The sequence below is a fragment of the Balaenoptera musculus genome, chromosome 7 (assembly GCF_009873245.2).
Source record: "Balaenoptera musculus isolate JJ_BM4_2016_0621 chromosome 7, mBalMus1.pri.v3, whole genome shotgun sequence".
NCBI classification, from domain to species: Eukaryota; Metazoa; Chordata; class Mammalia; order Artiodactyla; family Balaenopteridae; genus Balaenoptera; species Balaenoptera musculus.
In genome coordinates this window covers 93,732,779-93,751,905 of record NC_045791.1, presented here as the reverse complement: position 1 = coordinate 93,751,905, position 19,127 = coordinate 93,732,779, and the positions used below count along the sequence as shown (strand labels likewise).

The following is a 19,127-nucleotide window of genomic DNA, read 5'->3' as shown; positions in this document are numbered from 1 at the left end:
ACCACTACAGGATCTTCAGCTGGGAGTCCTGGACATGCTGGGTTTGTGGGATGCTGCCACCCGTCCTCTGAACACGCAGAGTGGGGAGGCTTGGACCAGGATGCTAGGAGGGGGAACTTGGAGGAGAAGAACCTTCTCCCTGGTCTGTGATCATGTCTGTGTGTGTCCATGCATGTGCAGAGGGCATTGGAAAGCTCTGTACCTTTGGGGGGTGGGGCGCGGGCGGCGGGCAGAGAAGCGTCAGTGTCTGTGCTCTGCTGGCCCCTGCTGCTGGAACCGGGAAATGAATCCAGTTAGGTACCAGGGTGAGGTGCCTTAGAGAGGAATGGTGCCTGCACGCAGGGCAGGACTTCCTGGGGAGTCCTCTGAATGGGGAGCTTTCCCAGCATGTGCCTGGGCTGGGGGCTGCGGGTGGGAAGAGGGTGGTCCTAAGCAGCGTGGATGCACGACTTTGCGGCTTAGACTGTGTTCAGATATGTGGTCACAAGCGGTGTGGGGCCCAACCTCAGGGTGTCTGGAGGGGGCAACTGAGGCCCCTGTTAGTGGTGGGGTGCTGGCTGGCCCCGGGATCGCGGCAAGCCAGATGCGGGGAAGGCTTGGACTGCCAGCCTGCCTCTCATCCCATGTGTGTGGTGGTGTAGTTTTTTTTTTAACCTCTTTATTTGAGTATAATTGCTTTACAATGGTGTGTTAGTTTCTGCTTTATAACAAAGTGAATCAGCTATACATATACATATATCCCCATATCTCCTCCCTCTTGTATCTCCCTCCCACCCTCCCTATCCCACCCCTCTAGGTGGTCACAAAGCACCGAGCTGATCTCCCTGTGCTATGCGGCTGCTTCCCACTAGCTATCTATTTTACATTTGGGAGTGTATATATGTCCATGCCACTCTCTCACTTCGTCCCAGCTTACCCTTCCCCCTCCCCGTGTCCTCAAGTCCATTCTCTACGTCTGCGTCTTTATTCCTGTCCTGCCCCTAGGTTCTTCAGTACCATTTTTTTTTTGAGGTTCCATATATATGTGTTAGCATACGGTATTTGTTTTTCTCTTTCTGACTTACTTCACTCTGTATGACAGACTCTAGGTCCATCCACCTCACTACAGATAACTCAATTTCGTTTCTTTTTATGGCTGAGTAATATTCCATTGTATATATGTGCCACATCTTCTTTATCCATTCATCTGTCGATGGACACTTAGGTTGCTTCCATGCCCTGGCTATTGTAAATAGAGCTGCAATGAACATTGTGGTACATGACTCTTCTTGAATTATGGTTTTCTCAGGGTATATGCTCAGTAGTGGGATTGCTGGGTCGTATGGTAGTTCTATTTTAGTTTTTTAAGGAACCTCCATACTGTTCTCCATAGTGGCTGTATCAATTTACATTCTGGTGGTGTAGTTTTAAAAAGGATATTTAACCTATCGATATTTTCATAATGTAAAGAATAGTAAATAAAAATAAAGATGGAAGAAGCCTTCTGGGCTGGAGCAGGGGGTGGTAGTGAGGGTGAGAGAGAGAAACCTGAGGGGCATGGCACTCGGGGACATGGGTAAAAGGTCGAGGGCCATCAGCAGTAGGATGGATGAATGAGTTAGTTGCATGCACACGGTGGAGTACTATGCAGCAGCGAAAAGGAGGGAGCTGCTGCTATGTGAGCACAGGGATGAATCTCCCAGATTCTTGCTGAGTCAAAGAGGCAGACACAGGAGTATATACTATATAATTCCATTCATATGAAGCTTAAAAACCTGTCAAAATGGATCTTTGGTGATAGAAGTCACAATAGTATCTACCTTGGGGTAATATTGACTGGGACGGCCACGAGGGAGCCTCCTGGGGTGTGGGTCCATGGGGCATATGTGTGTCAAATTGTATTGAGCAATACATTTAAAATGAGTGCACTTTGCTAGTAAACTAAATCAGAAAAGTGATTAAGAAACCATGGAGGGGGCTGGGGTTTTCGACTGTTGTCTGACCCCACCTCTGACTGGGAGTCTGGGTCGCACCCACAGCTTTCTCTTTCCCTGGGCACCTCCTCCCATAAATGGGCTCGGCCCTTTCACAGCTGAAGAGGTTCTCACCTCTCCTTTCCCCAGTGCTTGCCTGCTTCTCCCCTGGTCCCCTGGCTCTTTCCCCAGGAGCCCAGCCTCATCACTGTGCCTCTCCTCCCACAGCCAGAGGACCTGGAGGCCCCCAAGACTCACCACTTCAAGGTGAAGACCTTCAAGAAGGTGAAGCCCTGTGGGATCTGCCGACAGGTCATCACCCGGGAGGGTTGCACCTGCAAAGGTGAGCAGCTGGCTGGGCCACGGGGGATGGGGAGCACGTCTTCATGGGAGTGAGATGCCTGAGGCCCGGGTCAGGCTGGGATGTCCTTGGGGTCCCGACTTGGTGCCTGGTTCTCATTTGGGAGGGGATGCTGAGCACACAGATAGCGAGCATGTGGGTATGTGTGGATGGCACATGGCAGGCGATGGGTGGCATGGAAATGGCATGTAGCTTATGTGTGGATGGCGTACAGATGATATGTGGAAGAAGGTATGTGGACGGCATACAGGTGGCATGTGAATGGCTTAGGGAAGACATATGGATATTATGTGGTGGCAGGTGGATGGTGTGTGGTTGGTGAGTGGCTGGCGTGTGGAGGGCGTGTGAGGGGGTATGGTTGGCCTGCAGATGTCATGTGGTTGGCACGTGGATGGCGTGTGGTCGGCACTTGGAGGGCCTGTGGAAGGTGTGTGTGGGGGTGTGTGCCTGGCACTAGGAGTACTGCAAAGATGCCAAGCCGCGGTCCTGCCCTTGTGGCAGCTTAGGGGTGAGTTTAAGAGGCTCCCAGTTAGCCTCGGAGGAGGGCCTGTTGACTGGCAGGCTTTTGTAATCCCTGTTCTCATGTGCTCCTGTTCTCATGTGCAGCCTGGGCTTGGCTGTCACGGCTGCTGGAGGAGTTGGTGTCTTGCTCCAGGTCACACTATGAAATCAGCAGGAGACCCCTGCACCCAATCTCAGCGACTGACACCATCACCCACCCAGTTGCCCCACCAGATGCCTCCCTCTCTCTCACCCCCACCTCCCATCAATCGCCAGCACTCCCCCCTCCATACAGCTTGATTCGCTGAGCTTCTCTGCAGCCAATTCAGGCTGCTGACACCTCTCACCCATGCAACTGACAGCTGCCTCTCTGCCTCTGGCATCCTGACCCACCCTCTCAGCCCACCTCCACACCAGCTTCCGGAGGGCCTCGATGTCAGGTCCCTGGCTTTAGCCTTGGGAGCCCCCGCTCCCTGAAGACACAGCACAGACCCCTTCCTGCGGCTGCGCGGCCTGGTGGACCCACTGCTTGCCAGCTCTCTGACCCACGTGCCCCCGGCCCCCAAGTCCATAGTGAAACCAGCTGCACCTCACACACTTCCCAAATATGCCAAGTATGTCAAACATGCCAAAGGGCCGGGCTCTTTCTTGCCTGGAGCCTTTACTCACATGCTTCTCTCCACCAGGGCTCTCCCCTCTTCCTTCCCTCCATGCCCACGTCCTGGTGGGGCTGGAAAGCTGGGCATTAAAGCACTTCATGTTAAAGCACACACACGCATGATCTCATGCAGCACTCACAGCATCCGGGAGATGCTAGCGTCATCCCTGTTTTACAGACGAGGAAACTGAGCCTCCGAGTAGTTAAGTCTCTTGCCGAGGGACACAGCTGGCTGGGTCGGAGTTGAGTTTCCAGCGTGTGTGCTCTCGGGGCAGGAAGGTTCCTAGACGAGAAGTTTCAGCTGGGGTTGGAGGCTGGAGAGGGTGGATGGAAGTGTGTGAGTGTGTGCATGTGCATGTGGGGGGCATTCCAGGCAAAGCCTTTCGGGCCAAGGGCAGAATTTTATGGTCCCTAATTGCAGGACTGGGACACACCCAGACTGAGTTTAGCGGGCCCGACAGGAATTTATGCCATACCAAAATTAGCCACATGGTGGCACCCTCCTCCCAAGAGTCCTGGCTGGCGCGGGTGGTGGTTTCGGGTCGGAGCTGGGAGAAGCCGGGGAGGCATTGCCTAGGCTGGGGTTTTGCCTTTTGCTTCCATCACCACCTCCACCTCATCCGGTCCCTTGAACCTGCTCATGTTAGCCCCACCCCTGCCCCCCCCCGCCAGTTCCTTCCTTCCTCCCCCAATGCACCTTCCCTTCCCCCCAGTGACTCTGACACAGCTCTGATAGGAGGCAGCACGGGGCTGGGGGTGTAAGGAAGTCTGGCACTCTCACTGAGTGACCTTGGGCACATCTCTGGCCGCACATTCTGTGATCGCCTGTGGTCCTAACTTCCCCAGATGACCTGGCTTGAGGGCCCGGGTTGAGGAGGGGATTTGACCCCATGTGCATGGAAGGCTCCCAAGGGGAGCAGAGATGACCCCGGTCTCACCTGGTTCAGAGCCTGGCCCTGCTGGTGTGAACCGGAGTGGAGGGTGGGTGGCCGGCCAGTGGGCTGCCAGGCTGGTTTGGACGCTCTGGGTGAGTTAGTGGGAAGAAGAGGGAAAAAAGCCAGGGCCACTCTCCAGAGGCACCACCAGGTGTCAGGACTGGGCCATGGAAGGACCAGGGACCCCCAGCCCCACAAGGGAAGACAGAAGACTCCCAGCTATACAGGGCACATGTGTATCCCCAGCAAGAGGGTTGGGGTCACTAGGCTTGGGGGCAGGGTTGGGGCCACTGGGCTTACTGGTGGGAGATGCAGGAGTGCGCCAACTCTCTGTGCTTTGGAACCAGGAGGTTGTGGTGGCATGAGATCCCCCTTATCCTTCCCTCTCTCCCTTCATCCATCCATCCATCCATCCATCCAGGGCCACCAGATATAGTTGTCCTCTGGCTGAGGGGGCCATTCACCAAAGCCAATCCAAAGGATTTGCTGTGCTCTCTGGTTCCTCTTCCAGTCTTCAAGTCTCTGGCTGCAACATGGTGACCCTCTGGATTAGTGGCTGGGGGTTCTGGGTTGAATGTCAAGGCCCTGCATTCACAGTCTCCATGGGGCTTGCAAAGTTGAGGGAATTTTGCTGCAGGCAGGGGCAGTGAGGACACCTTCCCAGATCTAGAGAGACTGGGGCATTTGTCCTGTCTCCCACTGGCTGCCCTGCCCCATAGCTCCCCATCCTCCTGCATTTCACTGTTTAATGGACTATGGCTGAAGGGCGTGGGGTGGGAGACGGGGTCGGGAAGAGAGTCAAGGAACCTGGGGTCTAGTTCTGGTTCTGGGAGACTCAAAGGCGATCAAGGCAGACAAAGAACGAAGGTGTGTGGACACGTGGGTGTAAGTGTGACAGACATACAGGCAAAGAGGTGGTCGTGAGACCGCGGCTGGTCTTCTGCTGCGCTGAGCCTGTTTCCTCCTGTGTATCACGGGGTTAATAATAAACCCTGTGCTCGTCTCTGAGGGGGTGACTGTGAGGAGCACTGAGGTCCTGTGTGTGGCTGTAAAGTGAACACTAGTATCAGGACTAAGGCTCCCCGTGCGGAGACAGAGACGGACGAGACAATTGGAGGAGAAGAGGCCTGGGGCCTTTGTCAGTGGCCCAGCCTCGACTTCTGGGCCTGCCACTCTCAGGCCAGGTGACCTCAGATAAACCCCTTCACTGCTTGAACCTCAGTTTCCTCATCTATAGCTAAAAGGTTGGACCAAGAATATCTACTGAGGCCCAGACCATGGGGGGCCTGGAGAATTCCCTTGTTGGAGTCTGTAGAGTCTGGATAACTCTCCCAGTGTAGGCTGCCACTCCACCCCCTGTGTGCATGTGTGCACCCATCTGACAATCATGAACCTCTGGGCTGGATGCCATGCCAGGTACTGGTGCCAAGACCCAGCCCCTGACCTGGGAAGACAGACATGCTGTCAGACAATCAGAGAGCCCGGTGGCAAAGCTGACACAGAGGTGTGTGTGAAAAGCTGTCTCTGACTTGGCAGAGATTTTCCTGTCAAGCTTCAGGAGGGAATCCATATGTAGGCTGGGTCTTGAGGGATGTGTAGGAGTTCCTCAGTTCAAACAGAGGGTTTCCCACAGGTCTCTGGGGGCAGTGCTCTAGGGAGTCTAGGGCCTTGCCCAAGGGCTCTAGCCTCCCACCAGGCTGAAAGCCAAGGGAAGAGACCAGAATGCCAGCTCAAGAGCCCAAGGCCTGCCATCTGGATCTGGATTGGGGCCCAGACTTAGAGTACTCCCCTTCTTAATGCTTCTGGTCAGCTTGGAAGGTGGGGGCAGTCACCTGCAGTTTCCCCAGGGTGGAAACTTGTCTTAATGGGAGAAGTCTACCTAGAAGCCCTCACTAGTTGGATTTGGGGAAACCTTGTTTCAGGGAGCTTTCTCTTTACTGGGGATCCCAGCTTCTACCCTGTGTCTGAGTCACTCCCTTCTTGCAGTCACTGGAAGCAGCCTGCTAGGGTGGGAAGATGCTGGGTTCCAGTCCTGGCTTCCCCCTGCGTGGTTGTGTGACTTTGGGTGAGACAATTAACCTCTCTGGGCCTGGTTTTCCTGATTCTCTAAATGAGGGGTTGGACTAGATCAGAGGTTCTTAACCATGTTCCAAAGGAGCTGTAAGGTTCTTTAGGGGCCCGAGAGGGTAGGAAAAAGGGGGAAACCCAAGGGCAGGCTTAAGGACCTGGGGCCCTGGAACCCCTGCCCACTTTAATCAGAGCAGCTCTGGTTTTAGGAGTTAAATATATCGGGAAGCAGGATGGTGTGGGGGTCTTGCACTTGGCTCAGACATCCTAGATTCAAATCCCAGCTCTTACCAGTGAGAACTGAGGCAGACTGCTTCACCTTTCTGTGCCTTCGTTACCTCACCTTTAAAACGGGACACACGGCAAACCTCCCGCCTTGGGCTACTGTGGGGATTACCTGAGATAACATATGTAAAGTGTTCAGAACAGATCCTGCCACATAACAAGCATTCAATAAGTGCCAACCAATATCACTGAGATTCCATGTAAGAGTCCAGCTGCATCAAGATTTTGGCTGCAAAAACGAAAGCTTGAAAACCACTGGATGGGATGACCTAGAAGGTTTCTTCTTGGTTCAACTTCAGAGCCACACCATACCCACTCGCCCCTCGACCACCCCCAGAGTCACCTTGCATTAGGGTTTTCCAGAGAAACAGGACAACAGGATAGATAGGTAAGTAGGTAGATAGATAGATAGACAGATATTTATTATAAGGAATTGGCTCACATGATCGTAGAGACTTGACAAGTCCAAAATCTGCAGGGCAGACGGTCAGGTTGGAGACCCAGGGAAGAGTTGCAGTTCAAGTCCAAAAGCTGGCAGAATGCCTTCTTGCCTGGGGAGATCAGTCTTTGTTGTTCAGGCCTTCAACTGATTGGACGAGGCCCACCCACATATGGCAGGGAATGTGCTTTACTCAAAATCTACAGATTTAAATGTTCATCTCATCCAAAAAAACCCCAAACAAACCATTCACAGGAACATCTAGAAGAATGTTAAACAAATATCTGGGTACCATGGACTAGCCAAGTTGGCACCTAATATAAACCATCATGTACCTCCAGGCCAGGCTACGGAAGTAAGCAAGGCAGGGAGGGGCGGCGAGGCCTGCTGGGCAGGTGGGTGGCTGAGCAGGTCTCTGCCAGCTGGGGAAGGAGCGGAGGCCGGCCGGGCATGCAGGCAGTTATCGCCGGGGTCAGGTGCACACCGAGGCTATGTGCTCATTTTCCGACCCGAGGCCAGGAGGAAAAGGCCATTTAGATCCCAACAATGTTGGCTTCCTGTGTTCCCGAGAGGCAGGAAGCCACCCCAGGAGAGAGTCCAGGCAGCCCAGCAAGGCAGGAGTCGGCCAAGGGCTGGGGTTGGGGCGCAGTGCTCCACCCGTGCAGGTAACCTACAGACCCCTCCCCTCTATGGGGCTTTCTTCTCCGTCTCAGGCTGCTGGCCTGGCCCTGCTGTGAGGGGGCAGTGCTGACACCCGTGGGCTGAGGTGGGGCTCCTGGGCTTCATGGAGCTTTGGTTTGACAGGGTCCCTCCCCAGGGGGCTTCATCTTGCAGGGCCACTAGCCTTCCGTGGGAGCTAGGGAAGGCCATGGTCTTCTCAGGTGGGGTTGATCATGAGATGGGTGTCCAGGGAGGACTCAGGCATCTGAGGGATGCCAGGATGGGGAGGCTGGAGTTTTCCTGCCCTCGTTCCCCTGCAACGAGAAATGGTACCCTGTGGAGTGGGCATCCCTGTCAACCGGGTGTTTCCTCAACAGCGTTTGGGATGTTTTCAGGGTTGGAACCTGGGTTCCCCCCTTGTTGGTTGTGGGGAGGAAGTGGTAGGTGGTGACTATGATGGAGAGGCTGGCTGGGATTATACACACGCTCTCACAGCTGGAAGAGAGCTTGGAGACCATCTGTTCCAGGGGTCGGAAAGGCAAGGGCCTTCAGAGGAAAGCAGGCAAGTGAGTGTGGACAGCAGGCCATGGTGGGGGCCCCAGGGATCCAGAGAGAGCTGCTCTGCTGGAAGGCACTCCAACTAAGAGAAGAAGCCTTTGTGATTTAAACACTGAGCCGGTTAATGAAGACAAGCGTGCAGGCCCAATCTACCCTGGAGGCTGCCAGTTGGCTGCCTTATTTTCTGAGCAGGAGTCTGAGACTCAGAGAGGGGAGTGACTTGCTTCAGGTCACACAGCTCCGATAGCAGTCAGGACTAGAACCCAGCTCTCCTGACTCGGGGCTCTTCCGTATAATAACAATCACGAAGGTGATGGAGATGCTGCTGATATAGCTAATCCTTATACAGAATATACTCTGGGCTGGCCACGTATATTAACTCATTTAATTCTCACAACTCTGTGATGTAGATGCTATTATTACCCGCATTTTCGAGATGAAGGGATGAAGGCTCAGAGTGGTTAAGTTACTTGCCCCAGATCACAGAGCTGGTGTGTGACCTGCATCTGAGCTGAGAGCCAGTCTACATGCAGCCAGGTAGGTAAGTGGGTAGGTGGAGAGCAGGACCCATGGATGAGTGGACAAAGGATCAGTTAACTCCTTTAGTGCTCCCACCCTCTTACTAGGCTTGATCATAGGTGGTGTTTGTCCTGAAGCACTTGGGAAGACTGACTATGGTCCCCACCTGCCCTCTCCCAGCAGGGGGTGGAGCTGAAGAGCGAGGCTCCCCGACCCTCACTTGTGTCTTTTCTGTTGCCCCAGAATGTCAGTCCTGGTCCCAGGGGTTTAGGCTGGGGAGAATCCTTCCAGTTTGAAATTTACTACACATTTATTGAGCCCATCTATGCCAGACCCAGTGCTAGGGGATGGGGCAGGATACAAAGCTGCAAAGTTGAACAGGACCTCCCTTTCTGTCTTAAAGCAGTTGAATGTGGGGGAGAACCAATAATAAAGGAATACTTAGTCCTCCAAGGTGACAAGCGCTTTCCAAGGGTCGTGGGCTGAGGATTCTTGGAGCACAGAGGAGAGAGGGACCATCTTTGAATTATCCAGGGAGGGGCATTTTGAACTGGGCCTTGAAGGATGTATATGAGCTCCCATTCCAGACCTGAACCTTGTAGACTCGAAGTCTGTGTGGGGAGTTTGGTGGGGCAGGAACAGATCTCTTTAGTGGCAGTGGCTGGAGGTAGAGGCAAGACTAGGCCATGTAGGGCCTTATAAGTGTGTTGAGGAGCTAGACAGAGGGTTCTAAGCAGGAGTACAATGTGATCAGTTTGTACTTGAGAATGGCCTGTGACTCCGTGGATTGAAAGGAGACAAGGCTGGTGGGGAGATGGGGCCCAGGGAAGGATAACTGGTCTGAACTGGTGCAGTGGTGTGGGAGGAAGGTTGGGATTCAGCAGCCTCGTTGGATGACTAATTGCTTGGTAGGGTAAGGAAAGGGAAGAAGGAGTTAGAGAGAGGAATATGCAGGTACCCAGGGAGCAAGGAAGGACCCAGGGGATGGCCTCTGGTCTTTGTTCACAGCATCAGTCTTTGGCCTCTTGCTTTCTGAGGGATCCTGTGCTCTGGTTTCTGTATTAGTTAGCTGTAGCTGCATAACAAATTACTCTAAAACTTAGCAGTTTAAAACAAGTACAGAATTATTCTTTCACATAGCTTCTGTGGGTTAGGGATTCATGAGTGGGGATTCATCCACGTAACTGGGTGGTTCGGACTCTGGGTGTCTCATGAAGTTGCAGTCAAGGTAGCTGGGGCTGTAGTCATCTGAAGGCCTGACAGGGGTGGAAGATACACTTCCAAGGTGGTTCAGTTGTGTGCCAGTCAACTTTGTGCTGGCTGGTGGTAGGAGGCCTCAGTTGTTCACTACATGGCCCTCTGTATTGGGCTGCTTGAGTGTCCTCATGACATGGTAACTGTCTTCCCCTAGAGTGAGTGATCCAGGAGACAAAGGCTGAAGCCACCAGTGCCTTTGATGACTTAGCTTCAGAAGTCATACACCATCTTTTCTATAATATCCAATTGGTATATAAACCAGTTCATTGTGGGAGGGGACTGCAGAAGGGTGAGCATACCAGGAGGCGAGACACACTGGGGGCCACCTTGGAGGCTGGCTGCTGCAGTTTACCTTTCTGTGACACATTTGAATGTGCCATTGGTCTGAGAAGTGAGAAGCCAGCTAAACGGCATATTTCAAATTACAGCAGGAGGGATGCAGGTTAGAGAGTAGGAAATACTGCCCTATGGGAGAATACCTGAGACAGGTGACTAAGATTGTAAAGGAGCCTTCCCTGGAGGGGACTCAGGGCAAGAGGGTTTCCCTGGGGTTGGGAGCAGGTGCTTCGGAAGGTGCAAAAATTCATTTGTGGGGGCTTGACAACGCCTGCGCTGCTTGGAACCTGCCACTTGAATTCAGTTTGCTGAGCTTTTGTCTTTTGAGCTGGGGGCTGGGGGCTGGGGGAGGTATATTCCTTTGCTCCCACTCTAGAGCTTTCAAGGACAAGCTCTCTGCATTCCAGCACGTAGGGAGAACTCAGCACATTGTACTGCAATTGCCCAATGATTTCCCCATCTGCCCTCCATTCAAGGGCATTTATTGAGTGTCTGTCCACTATGTGACAGGCAGGCCTGCCCTGCAGGCCATTCACTGCCAAGAGTGCCTGCCCGAGAGAGCACTGGAATCAGTCCACATTTTGCTCACCAAGCCATGCATCCAGGTACAGGGCTGGGTCCTCCTGGAGAATGAGCATCTTCTTGCCATTCCCACAAAGACACTATAGTCAGTGTCCAGTGGGCTGGTCTGCCCAGAGGGTGGGACTTTTTCTAATTTGCACAAAGGTGCTGTTTGGTGCTGTGCGCTTGGAGCAGACACTGTTCTAGCTGCTGGGGATACAGTGTGAATGAGACAGGCATGTTCCCTGCCGTCATCCGTCTAGTGTGGGGAGATATACTATATATAAGTGAGCAGGAATTACCCCAGATGAGTTCAGATTGTGAGCTGTGCTAAGAGGATTTTATCAGGGTGCTGCTGAGAAAGAATAATGGGGAGCCTACTGTAATTTGGGTGGTCAGGGCAAGCCTCTTTGAAGAGATGGCTTTCAGTGGATTCTAGAAGTAGAAGAAGGATGTGGCTTGGTGAACATGGAGAGATGGAGTGAGGGAGAGCTTTCCAGGCAGCCAGAACAGCAAGTGCAAAGGCCCTGAGGTAGGAAAGTTTTGATGCACTCTGTGAACGTCAGGCGTATGAAGTCTGATGCCGAAGAAAGATGGAGTCCTGGCTCTCATTGTGCTCCCAGTGTCTAGACTGGGGTGGGAGGCCTGGAGTGAACACTTAGGGGTGCCTTGTTGATTGACTATGAGACGCTGGGGGGAGGGTTATGATTCAGGAAAAGACTGAGTGGGGGGGGATGATTAAATGGGGGTGCACATAAACTCCAGTGGAGATCTTCAGGTCAACTCAGCAAACATTTATTAAGCCTCTACTACGTACCAGGCACTGTATCTCTCGTGTGTGTGTGTGTGTGTGTGTGTGTGTGTGTGTGTGTGTGTGAGAGAGAGAGAGAGCCAGGAGGTCCCTCCCTTGAAGAAGCCCACAAGTGTAGGAACAAAGATGATGGTGCAGGAAATGGCACTCTGTGGTGATGCCTTCAAGGAGGAGGGAAGAGTGAGAGAGGCCTCCAGAGGAGGGGCCCAGGCCTTATTCTTTTATTTTAAAATTTTATTTATTTATTTATTTAAGGCTGTGTTGGGTCTTTGTTTCTGTGCGAGGGTTTTCTCTAGTTGCGGCAAGTGGGGGCCACTCTTCATCGCGGTGCGCGGGCCTCTCACTATCGCGGCCTCTCTTGTTGCAGAGCACAGGCTCCAGGGGTGCAGGCTCAGTAGTTGTGGCTCACGGGCCTAGTTGCTCCGCGGCATGTGGGATCTTCCCAGACCAGGGCTCGAACCTGTGTCCCCTGCATTGGCAGGCAGATTCTCAACCACTGAGCCACCAGGGAAGCCCCCAGGCCTTATTCTTGAAGACCTGGCATTTGATTAGCAGAGGAAGAGGAAAGGTCCCTTGGTCTGGAGGCAGTGGCCCAGTGGGGCGCCTGCCTGACTGGAAGGGCCTTCAAAGCTCAGGCCACATGGCCAGAGGCTTTCTCAATTCCACATTCCTAGGCCAGAAAAGAAGGCATGGGGGTGGGGCTAGGCAGGCTGCCGGAGTCAGAGTGGAAACACCCTCTGCAGGGGCGTTGCCTGGGGTTGGGGGGGGGGTGGGGCAGAGGGAGAAGCAGAAAGGCTTGATGGATGGGCCTGACTTGACGTGGGTGGCCAGGGGCGGAGAAGTCCCCGGGCCAGGCTGTGTGGCTGGTGGGGTCAGGAAAGCCTTGCGCAGCACTGGCTGAATCACAGGCCTGAGCTGGGGCCAGAACTAGGTTCTGGGAGAACAAGGGCCGGCCAAGGTCACATCCCAGACTCCACCCGGTGTGCCTCCCAGCTTCCCCCCCGCCCCCACTCCCACCGACAAACCAGAAGTCTTCGTGTGGGGTGCCCTGGAGCCTCTTTTGGCGGCTCTGGGCCTTCAGCTGTGCCTCAGTCTCCCTTCTGCGTTCCGCTGGGGATCTGGTTGGCTCGTGGTTGGAAAGGGGTTGGGTAACTGTAGATCCAGGAGGCAGGGCAGCCGACTGTGGTCCGGGACTGAGGATTCGCCGTCAGGGTGGCTCCCTGTTCCCTAACCAGTGCCCCTGACCCACCTGCCTCCGCAGGCCCCAGTCAGCGCAGAAGCTCAGCTCAGGAGCCCCCTCACCCATCTTCGGGACCTGGTGAGAGGGGCTCACCAAACCCTGGGTGGAGGGCCCTGGGGTTAGGGTGGGCAGGCTGGGACATTCCAGGCTGAGGGAACCCCACAGGAAATTTGATTCCAGCTTCTGGTAGTGGGAGGGCAGAGCGAGTCGTGTGTGTGTGTGTGTGTGTGTGTGTGTGTGTGTGTGTGTGTGTGTGTGTGTGTGTGTGTGAGTGTGTGTGTGTGTTTCAACTCACGTGTGTTTCAACACAAAGTTTGTGAATCTGTGTCCACACGTCTGTGTCAGGCTGTACTCCGAGGATCTCCCGTGAAATTGTGTGTGCGACCCCCCCCCCCCCGACCCCCAGTCAGAGGTTTCTCCTTGGGCTTGTGAGTGGGTGTGCAAGGCTGGCTATATGTGCACGTATGGCTGAGTGTATGGGTGTAAGTGGTTATTGGTGTCTGTGTGTGTATATGGGTGTAAATGTGTGTGTGCGCGCGCGCGCGCGGGCCTCTCCTGGACCATGAATTGGGTCTGTGTGTCTCTCCTGGGGGGAGTGAGTGTGATCGTGGTTCCCGGGTGCCAGCTGCCTGCCTGGCGTGTAAGGGGAGAAGGTCGCCTTATTCCTAGCTCGGCTGACAAGGACCCTGGGTCCGGGCCACCTCTGCCCTCTGCAAGGATCCAGCGGCCGAGTCGGTTCCCCTCCTCTCCCCCTGCTCCTCCCAACTTCCCGCGGCCGCCCGAGGGGCTCTGGCAACGTGGTCTAGGCGCCTTCTCGGCCCGCGGGTTCGCAGTCCCGGGCGTTCTCGCCCCTCAGGCCCCGGGGAGCTGCGGCAACCCCCCGCCCCCTCCTCTCTCCGTCCCTCCTTCCCTCCGTCCCTCCTTCCCTCCCGAGCGCGGATTGCGGGCGGGGGTGGGAGGAGATTTCGCCGGAGTTTCCATTTCATACCTCGCGGCTAAACTTTCTTTCTGTGTCTCGCCCTCTTGCAGTCTGCAGCTTCTCCTGTCATCGGAAATGCCAGGCCAAGGTAAGGGGCTGCGGGCCGCTGGCCCCGAGGGGGGCTTGAGGACGGGACGGGCTAGGGGTCACGGGACTGGAGCGGGGGCGCCGGCGGGCCGGGGGCGGTGCCCTGATCGTCCCCTCCTTCTCTCTTTGTTTATGCAAAGCTTCTGGGCCCCGGAGCTGGCTCAGGTCAAGGTGAAGGCGAGGGCCGGGGGCGGGGGGCGGCGAGGGGGATGGGGGCGCGATGCGCAGGCTCGGCGGCTACTGGGGGTGGCTGGCGGGGATCGAGCTCCTGGAGAAGGGCCTTTGAAGGTATTTCCACCTAGTTCTCAAGGGGAGTGGAGGTATGGAGTGGGAGAGGGATGCATTTCAGTTCCCCCTTGGGCCGCGCAGAGCCCTAGTTGGCCGGATTTGGCCAGCCTAGAAAAACGCGGGATGGGGCCACAGCCATAGGACCCCGAGGGCGGAGAAGGGGATAGGTAGGGGGAGTGGGGGTGAGGTGGAAAAAGGTCAGAGGTCAGGGTCGCGCTGGGTCTGGAACCTCCTTGAGCGACTGTCCCACTCTCTTCATTGGCGGGATCCCACTTTGGTGCTCAGTTTCCCCATCAGTGTTTCCTGGCTGGTCTTAGTGGGAGAGGAAAACAGGAGGAAAGAAAGACCAGAGGAACTGCTGGGTCCTGATTGGCCAGGTTGGCTGGTCCCTTGCTGCATCCTCTCATGCTTTGGCAGAAGAGTGATCACCTGGTGGCAGGCTTGGAGTAATGGGGGTGGGGGTGGGGATGACACCAGGATGGGTTTTGATGGATGACTTGGGAAGGAAATTGTTCCGTCAGATGCTCTCAGCTTTCTGGAGGTGGAAGTGCCCTGCCTCAACCTTTCATGTGCAGCCAGTCTACGCACTGGTCCCATTATTGTTAATATCCTCCCTGCCCTCTAGCCCCTGCCTTTGCTGTTCGCACTTAATCTTTCAGGAAGGAGTTCAGTGAATGGAAGGAAGGGGGAGGATGCTTCAAAAAGGAGCTTTGAGCAGTTGAGGCCCGGTGTCTGGTGCATCTCATGCTCTGCTTCTTATTAGCTGGGTGACCTTGGGCAAGTCATGTGACCTCTCTGAGCCTCTGTTTCATTCTCAAGGATATGGGAATAAGAAAAGGTTATTATGAGGATGAGATGGGACAATGTGTGTGACGTGCCCAGCACAGTGCCTGACACACAATAGGTGCTCAAAAACATAACAGGTAATTGATTATTATCAATTGGTAGCTCTGAGGGCGGAGAGTTACACTGGAGAAAGGTGCTGATGGAGTAGGCCTCTCTGAGAGGGGATCCACTTCCTCCTGAGTGACCTTGCTCAAGCAGAGTACACAGCCTTGCTGTGGTGTAGGGGAGGGGTCTCTCCATCTGGAAACTCCAGGTTGGAGGGCTGTCCCAGCAGAAGTGCAAAAGGCCTGGCTTGTTTCTGCCATCTGGGCAGTTTCTGCCCCTTCTGTTGTCTTCTGCTTTTCTGACAACCTCAGCCTTTTCTTCTCTGGGTGGGAAGTGAGTTTCTGCCTCTCCCTGCATCTCCCACCTTGTTCTCTTCATCCAGAGCAGAGTTTTTCCACCTTTAACCCCAGAACCTTCCGGTGTTCTTGCTCCTCCCCATTCAATCCCCCCCCCCCTTCCTGCACCTGTTTCTCTTAATAACAATGGACATTTGTACAGTGCTATAGGCCTTAGAAAACACTTCAATGCGTTATCTGATTTTATTCTTTTAATTCTACCAGAGCATAAAACAGGCTCTCGTTGTTTTACAGATACACCGAGGCACCCAAAGGTTGAATGACTTTCCCAAGGTCTCACAGTATAATTCCTCACCCATTTCTGTCCCTGGGCCTTTGCGCTTCCTTCTAAAATGTCCCTCTTGCCTAGGGGCAGACATTCCTTGATCCTTACCTGCCTTTCCCCCTTTGCCTTCCATCTCTTGCAGTCGTGGATACAGTCAGAGAGGATAAGGGGATGAATGTCCAGTGAAGGGTCTGAGTAGGGTGAATGGGGGGGTCCAGAGAGGCTGAGAGGTGTGACAGAAGATGGCTCCTTGCTGTACAGCTGCCTCCTGTGTGGACGCAGAGAGATGACAAAGATGACTTCTGGGGGGCGTAGCCTGCTTGGCAGTTCTCACATATGCTGGGGGGGGGGGGTCAGAATACACCAGGCTGCAGCAACCCTGCTCTGCCCAGCCAATGAGGCTAACCTGGCGGGAAGAGGTGGTCTGGCAGGGCAGTGGCCAGACAGACAAATGGGGCTCTTTATAGGATTTTCCTCTATAGGAAATGGTACCCACTGGTGGTGTGAGCGCCACCCAGCTGGCAAGTCTCTCCCCTAAAACTACAGATCTTGCTAATGCCCTGCCTTTTCCTCCTGCTGGGAAAGGGTGATGTGAGCCCCAGAACACACAGCAGAGCTCTGTACTCTGGATTTTATAACCAGATCAACTTGGAGATCATCTCATCCATCCCCCTGCCTCTAGAAGGGATTCATTAAACCAATGTTTTTGGAGCTCTTTCCATATGCCAGACACTGTTGTAGGTGAACAAGACAGAGAAGGCCTTTGCCCTCATGGGACTGACATTCTCACAGGGGAGACAGACAATAAACAGGCAAACAAGTTATGAGGGAATCGAGCTAGAGCGGGGGTTACAGAATGATTAGGCTGAGTGGCCCAGGAAAACTCCTCCAAGGAAGTATTGTGTGAGATGAGACTCCAGTGATGTTACATGATGATTTGAGAGATGGAAAGAGCCAGTGCACCTGAGGTGAGGTGAGCTTGTCACGCTTGAAAGAAGGCCGTGTGGCTGGAGAGTAGTGTGCACTGGCGGGTTTTAAGCATGAGAGACATAATCTGATCTCCACTTGGAGAAGGCCACTCTGACCTTGAGCAGGCGAAAGTGTAGGAACAGGGAGATGGGTCAAGAGGCGGCTGATATTGCCCAGGTGATAGACGCTGGCGGCTTAGTCCATGGCGCTTGCCGGAAAGATGGTGAGAAGGGACCAGGCCTGGGATGCATTCTGGGGTAGAGCCCAGAGCCTGGCTGTGGATGGGATGTTGGGTGTGAGAGTGAGAATGGGCTCAAGGATGACTCCCAGGTTTTTGGCCAGAGTCACCGGGTACACGTGGTTCTATTTACTGAGATAGATGAAGTGTGAGAAATTTCTAGGGAAGAGGGTGCCAGGACTTCTGCTTTGCTTGGTCTCTTATTTCACAGTTCTTTTCCCACACACTGAGGATTTCTTGCTGATATTGATCCTCTCCTGTCCTCTCAAATTCAGCTCGCTCTGGCCACCCCTCTGGTAAGTGGCTGGTTCTGGATGCCTAAACATGCCTCCTTCCAGACTATTCCTGCATCATGAACCCATGGCTCTGAGCGGGGCTCTATTATTTATACGGCACAATACGATGTAACAAATTCCGCCCAAATTTAGTAGCTTAAAGCAGCAACACACAGTTTCTGTGCGTCAGAAATTTGGGAGTGGCTTAGCTGGCCGGTTCTGGGCTGGGGTCTCTCATGGGGTGGCGGTCAAGATGCCAGGTGGGGCTAATGTCATCTGAAGGCCTGACAGGCTGGGGGATCTCCTTCCAAGATGGTTCATTCATGTGGCTAACAAGTTGGGGCTGGCTTTTGGCAGGAGGTGTCAGTTTCTTGACACACAGCCGTCTCCATAGGACTGCTTGAGTGTCCTCATAACATGGCTCCTGGCTGCCTCAAAGTGAGTGATTCAAGAAAGAGCAAGGCAGAAGCCCCATGTCTTTTATAGCCTAGACTTGGAAGACAAACACTATTTCTACAATATGCTATTAGTCACACAAGTCAGCCCCATTGAGTGTGGGAGGGGCCTATAAAGACATGAATACTTGGAGGCAAGAATCACTGGGTCCATTTGGAGGCTGACTACCACAGAGTTCCAGGGAGAGAGCAAAACTGATCTGGCTCTTGGGAGGTCTCGAGAGTGGTGGGAAGGGCAGGGACATAGGAATCAGACATACCTGGGTTTGAACTCTGTGCTGCTGCCTTCCAGCTGTGTGAGCTGGGTTATAGAGGATTAAATGCACATTGACACATAGTAGGCATCTTCTTTCTCGGAACCATAGGTGAAACTAGAAAGGAGCCCAGATATTCTGTGCCTCGCTCTTTGCCACTTGGACCTGCTTGAGAGAAAATGCTCAGTGCTGGTAGAGGAGGGCCCTTAGTGCTCAGCTCAGAGCAGATGTTAAATACATGTTTATTGCACTTGGGACTGTTGAGAGATATGTTGCGCCCTCAGCTTCTAGAATAGTGCCTGGCCGGTAGTAGAGGTTCCAATGAAGAAGTAAAGGAGTGGAATAAAGGAATGTTGAGAAACAAGAAGTTCCTATATAGGGAGAGGCTGAGGGGGTGGATGAGAGCAGGAAAGAAGGAGCAGAAAAACCATTTAAAAATTCTCCTTCAAAAAGTTCTCCTACCTCCTGACACAAAGATGCTCCATATAGGGAATTCCCTGGCAGTTCAGTGGTTAGGACTTGGCGCTTTCACTGCCGTGGGCCCGGGTTCAATCCCTGGTCGAGGAACTAAGATCCCGAAAGCCGCATGGTGCGGCCAAAAAAAAAAAAAAAAAAAAGATGCTCCAAATAATAAATCTAGGCATTTACATTGTCAAGTTGGGGTATAACTCACATACCATCAAGTATACAAATTGATAAATTTGTACATATATATGAACCAGATCAAGATCTAGAACATTTCCGGCACCCCAGAAGCAGCCTTTATGCTCCCCTCCAAGCAATATCCCCCAAAGGTAATTGCTAGTCTTACTTATACCATCAGAGATTAGTTTTGCCTGTTTATGAACTTCATATAAATTGAATCATGCAGTATGTTTACTTTTGTGTCTGGCTTGTTTCACTCAACATTATGTCTGGGAGGCTCATCTG

The 19,127-nt window shown here is 53.5% G+C and overlaps 1 protein-coding gene across 6 annotated transcripts in view; it reads left to right on the top strand.

The window, feature by feature from the left end:
• Positions 1–19,127, top strand: part of TNS1 (tensin 1) — a 197,459-nt gene that overhangs the window by 10,380 nt on the left and 167,952 nt on the right. For all 6 annotated transcript variants that reach the window (XM_036857373.1, XR_005020559.1, XM_036857376.1 and 3 more), the window contains 2 exons: positions 2,181–2,295; positions 14,170–14,207. In XM_036857373.1, the coding sequence (XP_036713268.1) occupies positions 2,181–2,295; positions 14,170–14,207 (153 nt within the window). Of the gene's footprint in view, positions 1–2,180; positions 2,296–14,169; positions 14,208–19,127 lie in introns of those variants that run through there.